At 57.8% G+C, this 4,628-nt stretch overlaps 1 protein-coding gene across 1 annotated transcript; it reads right to left on the bottom strand.

Moving 5' to 3' along the window:
* Window positions 1-1,094: 1,094 nt before the first annotated feature.
* On the bottom strand, window positions 1,095-4,622 carry RND2 (Rho family GTPase 2). The gene is made up of 6 exons (XM_008050574.2): window positions 4,578-4,622; window positions 4,378-4,535; window positions 3,806-3,893; window positions 2,886-2,995; window positions 2,058-2,192; window positions 1,095-1,874 (listed from the first exon to the last, which is right to left on the bottom strand). The coding sequence occupies exons 2-6, from the start codon at window positions 4,477-4,479 to the stop codon at window positions 1,626-1,628; spliced, it is 684 nt and encodes a 227-aa protein (XP_008048765.1). The 5' UTR covers window positions 4,480-4,535; window positions 4,578-4,622; the 3' UTR covers window positions 1,095-1,625.
* Window positions 4,623-4,628: the final 6 nt, after the last annotated feature.

Below are 4,628 nucleotides of genomic sequence, written 5' to 3'. Positions count from 1 at the left end.
TATCCAGAGTGCCTTTCCTACCCCTTCCCTGCCTGGCTAACTCCTCTTCTACCTTCAGGACCTGGCTTGGAGGACTGGCTTCCCAGGCTGTAGGGAGCTCCCACAGCATCCCAGGCATGTACAGACATCCTGCAGCCAGGGCACCCTCACACCTGGGCACCTCGCTTCCTCCCTGGGCTGGCCTCTAGAAGTTCGGAGACTGGTCCTTACAGTCTCCCAAGCCACTGTGTGGCACATGCTGATGCTCAGTGCATATTTGCTTAATGAACAAGGGAGAGACAGGCTGTGGATCAGGGTGGGACTCCAGCAGGTGTGAGGGCAAGGTCAGTGTTCTCTCCCAGAGTGTGTCTGGGAGAACTGGCTGGGGCTGGGACTGGCATTGGGGGAGGGGGAGGGCCAGGGATGGTTCTTGGGGGAGAATGTCACCGAAAGGAGGCCAGTGGGCCCAGAGCCAGAGAGGGAATACAGGACAATCTGAAACCAGACTCCCGAGAAAACAGATGAGCACTGTCCTTCCTGACAACAAGCGCGCTGGCCATCCCCTCCACTGCTTTTCTTCTCTAAGGGGTAGGGTAGGGTGACCCTAAACTCACAGCTGATGCTCCCCTGAAAACTCTCAGGGGGCTCAGGATGGAGAAAGAGCCACTATTCCAGGCTCTGAGGAGACCCCAGAATCAAACTCCTGACCCTTTGGGTCAGCTTCTGTGATATGGAGGCTTTTGATGCCCTTGCTATCCCACAACCTCCTTGGCCCCAGCAGGCTCCAAGCCAGGGGTGCAGATGGCGAGCAGAACCCCCCCAGCATCCCTCAGGGGGCTGGCCAGGCTGAGTAATGCTGAGTAATTGCACATCAGTCCACTCCAAAACCCCCTAATGACCTGAGAGTTGTCCACCTCATTAACTGGGACGAATATTCCCAGTATGTCTCCTTTTCCCACCTCTGCCTCCTAAAGCGACATTTCTGATCCAACACATGACTCTTTCCTCTGTTCCATCTGTGGGCATCCACAGGAAAATTCCACCTGAGGTCTAACTTTCCCTTTTGCTGCTAGAGATTGATAGATTTTTTTTTAAGCAACAATACTAAAGCCACAGCCGTTTTCCATGGACATGGGCTTTATTAGGGGACTACTGGGGGAAAGGGGGGAGCTAGGGTTGGTGGACTGATGAGGGAGGGGCTTCTCTTTGCTTTTTAATTTAGTGCATGTTGCCTGGAGGTTAGGATGTGTGAGAACAGCTGTAGAAGTGAGAAGAGAAGAAAAGAACAAGGTCAAAGAATGGATACTTTCCTTAGGGAAGGAAGCCAGAACCAGGATATGGGGACTGGGGATGACAGGAAACTCAACCAAGGTCACTGTTTGACGCCAGCTTTCATAACCCCCACCTGCCCCATCCCAGTTCGTGCTCCCGATGCCTGCCACCCATCAGCTCCCTCAACATCCGGTGGAGAGGACTGGGGAGGAGGAAGTGGGGAAACTGGACACCCTTCTGACCTCCAGCGTCCCTGCCCAGGACAATCACTCTCTCTGCCTGCCCTGACCTCCCAGCTAGGGTCAGCAGGTCAGAAAACCCAGGTACAGGCAGGAGGACCCAACCCTCCTCACATTCTGCCCGACCCTCGACCCTCACATGAGGTTGCAGCTCTTGGCCCGATCCTTGTGTATCTGGCCTTCGTTGCCCCGGTCTGGCCGTCCTGACAGCTGAGCAGATCGCTGCAGTCCCCGGCGTGAGTCAGTACGGCGCAGCTGTCTATGGCCGCGGCCAAGGGAGGCCACTGTGGCCACGTGGAAGACATCCCTGACGCTGCGCTCAGAGGACCGAGAGGAGCACTCCACGTAGGACACGGCCCCCACCTGCTTGGCCAGCACAGTGCCCTGGAAAAGGAGTGCACGGGAGGGAGTTAACAGGCTTAGCCAGCAGCTCAGCAAGGGGCATGGAGGGCCGCCGGGGGTGGGGAGGTCGAAGGATCAGGTCAGAGGTCTGAGGAAAGGGATGAACCAGGTAGGGCAGAGGCCAGAGGTCTAGACTGGGATTAGGTCAGAAGTCAAGGGTCCCACCTGCTCATGTGTCACAGGGATAAGCCTCTGCTTGGACAGCTCCCTCAGTGTGGCCAGGTCGGTCCGCATGTCCAGTTTACAGCCCACCAGCACAACCTTGGCATTGGGACAGAACTCCTGAGTCTCCCCTTGCCACTATTTGGGAGAAGAAAAGAGAGTTACGAAGGGTGGTGAAGGCACAGGGCATGGCCTTCCCTCCTCACGGCATCAGACTCTCCCCTGGCAGGTTTGGGTTGAGAGCAGGGTGGGGGAAGGAGGGGAGGAGAGGGCTGGGCAGGGGGCTGTGAGGTTGGGGGCTCTCCTTCCTCAGTGGCCACGAAGGGTCTGCCAGGCTGGAACCTTCCCATTCCCACTCCTCTTTCCCATACTTTCTCCTGGGAACAGACCATCCAGGCCTCCCCTTCCCCTTCCCTGCCTGGGAACTGGGGCTGCGCAGGCTGACTTCTGTCCATTCACCATGAGCTTTTCTCATGAAAATAGGGGCCTGGAGAGGAGACCACAGGGCATTCCTGGGCTCCAGGATCAGAGTTCCCAGGCCCTCCATCTGGAGCTCCCACATCCAAGGAGTTGGCCGAGCAGATAAGGAATCCCTGAGTATTTCTCCCTTCTCTCCCTCATCGCCCTCAGCAGCTGAGTCCTTCTCTGAGGACTGATTTCAGGAAGGGGGAGGCAGGGGTGGAGGTAGGGGTGGGGAGGGATGAGAGTTTCCCCAGTCAACCAGTCGATGACCATGCCCCAGCCATCACTCCCTTCTCCTGGCTCACAATGGGTCAAGACCACGGTGTCTGGTCCCCCCAATCTAGCTGTCCTGCATCCTCAGGCTCCCACCTTCTTGAGGACACTGTCCAGTGTTTCTGGTCGGCTAATGTCGAAGCAGATGAGCACGGCATCGGAATCAGGATAGGCCAGAGGCCGGACATTATCATAGTAAGAGGAACCTGAGGGAAGACGGCATGAGGGGAAAGATGAGGGGCCTGAGTGGGCGGGAGGCCAGAGGGAATGGCAGACCTTAGACGTCCTGCTCAAGGGATGCTGGGAGCCAGGATGGAAAAGCAATTATTAATGCCCATCAGGGAGTCGTTTCCCAAGAAGGGGAACAGGCAGAGGGAGGTGAGACACTGGGAAAGCACTTCGGGCCTCCCTAGAGGTTTCTCTAAAAGTAACAATTCTGAATCTTTTCTGAGTTTTGGACCCCTTTGAGAAGCTACAGAAACCTATCGACATTCTCACAAAATTTCACATATGCTTTCTGGGCACTGACAGACTTTTAAGCCTTCCAGGGAAATCAAGTAAAAATAAAAGCCTTCCCCACTTTGTGGAGAAGGAGAGGAGGGCCAGAGAAAGCACTCTCCCATCCTCTTGGGACTTGACCTCAGATTTCTCTAGTTCAGTGGAGAGAAACAGCTCCCCCTGCACACACACCTCCCCCCTCTCCTAGAAATTCTAAATGCCTTTCCTAAACCCAGTCCCATCGCCTAAGAGACATGTTCCAAAATAAAGCCCAACTTTCCCAGGTAGGCAGACCCAGCTGAGAGGCTCCAATACCGGGCTTTCTCCTTCAGGACATGGTTTCTGCCAGGCTCAGCAAGTTCTGCCTCAGTTTCCCTGGCTTTAAGCAGAAAATGGATTTTTCCTTCCTTCTAGAATTGGATGGATGGTCTAAGCTGACCTGGAACCTGAGTCTAGCCAAGGGAAGGGACAGAGTGAGCAGCCTTGGAAATCAGGGTGACCCCCAGGGACTTGGCTACCTGAAGTGTCCCACATGTTGAGCTCAATACGGCGCTTATCGATCTCAAAGCTCGCGGTGTAGTTCTCAAACACGGTGGGGACATAACTCTGCAAACATGGATGGGTCAAGATGAAATCCTCTCCCCGAGTACTCACCCCAGACAAACGTCCTCCTCACTCCCACACCCGGTCCAGCCCAGCCGCCGGACACAAGTTGGTCTGAGACTGGGCAAAGGGGAGATCCCGGGAGCCGCTGGCCCCGCGGAATCTCTGCCAGGCTCCCAGACCCCTTCTGATGCCCTCCGCTCCCTAGCTGTTCCCCTCTCCCTTGCCCAGGACCTCCGACATGCCCCTGGCGCTCCCTACCGGTCCTCTGATTCCGCCAAGCCCCATCCGTCTCAGCCGGCTCCCTAATTCCTTCCACTCCAATCCTCTGCAGTGCTTCCCGAACCCCCCACGCCGCCCCCTGGCCCTCCAAACCCCCGTCCCTTGTCCCTGGTCACCCGGGCACCCGTTTCCATCCGTCCCCCGGGCCCCCGTCACCCTCCCCCAGCAGCCTCAGCGCCCCCCTCCCAAGACGCGGTTCCCTCACCCCGGGGTAGACGTCCTTGGCGAACACCTGCAGCAGCGCCGTCTTGCCGCACTCTGCGTCTCCCACCACCACGATCTTGCAGCGGCCGCTCTGCCCCTCCATAGTCCCGGCTACGCGCCGGTCCCCCGCGCCGCCCCCCTCCCGAGCCCTGCCGCCGCCTCCGCCGCCGCCGCCTCCGCCGCCGCCGCCTCCGCCGCCGCCTCCCCCGCTGCTGCAGCTGCAGCCGCGCGGGCCGCCGCCACCGGCATGTC

This window comes from Carlito syrichta, unplaced genomic scaffold (genome assembly GCF_000164805.1).
Source record: "Carlito syrichta isolate Samal-C Ts95f unplaced genomic scaffold, Tarsius_syrichta-2.0.1 Scaffold152142, whole genome shotgun sequence".
Lineage (NCBI taxonomy): Eukaryota > Metazoa > Chordata > Mammalia > Primates > Tarsiidae > Carlito > Carlito syrichta.
This window is presented reverse-complemented; position numbering and strand designations above follow the sequence as displayed.

Coding starts and splice junctions, on each gene's coding strand:
- RND2 (XM_008050574.2), bottom strand. CDS start 4,479: ATGGAGGGGCAGAGCGGCCGCTGCAAGATCGTGGTGGTGGGAGACGCA. Junction 3,894..4,377: donor CCAAGGACGTCTACCCCGGG/GTGAGGGAACCG, acceptor CCATGTTTGCAG/AGTTATGTCCCCACCGTGTT. Junction 2,193..2,885: donor TGGACAGTGTCCTCAAGAAG/GTGGGAGCCTGA, acceptor TCTCCCAAATAG/TGGCAAGGGGAGACTCAGGA.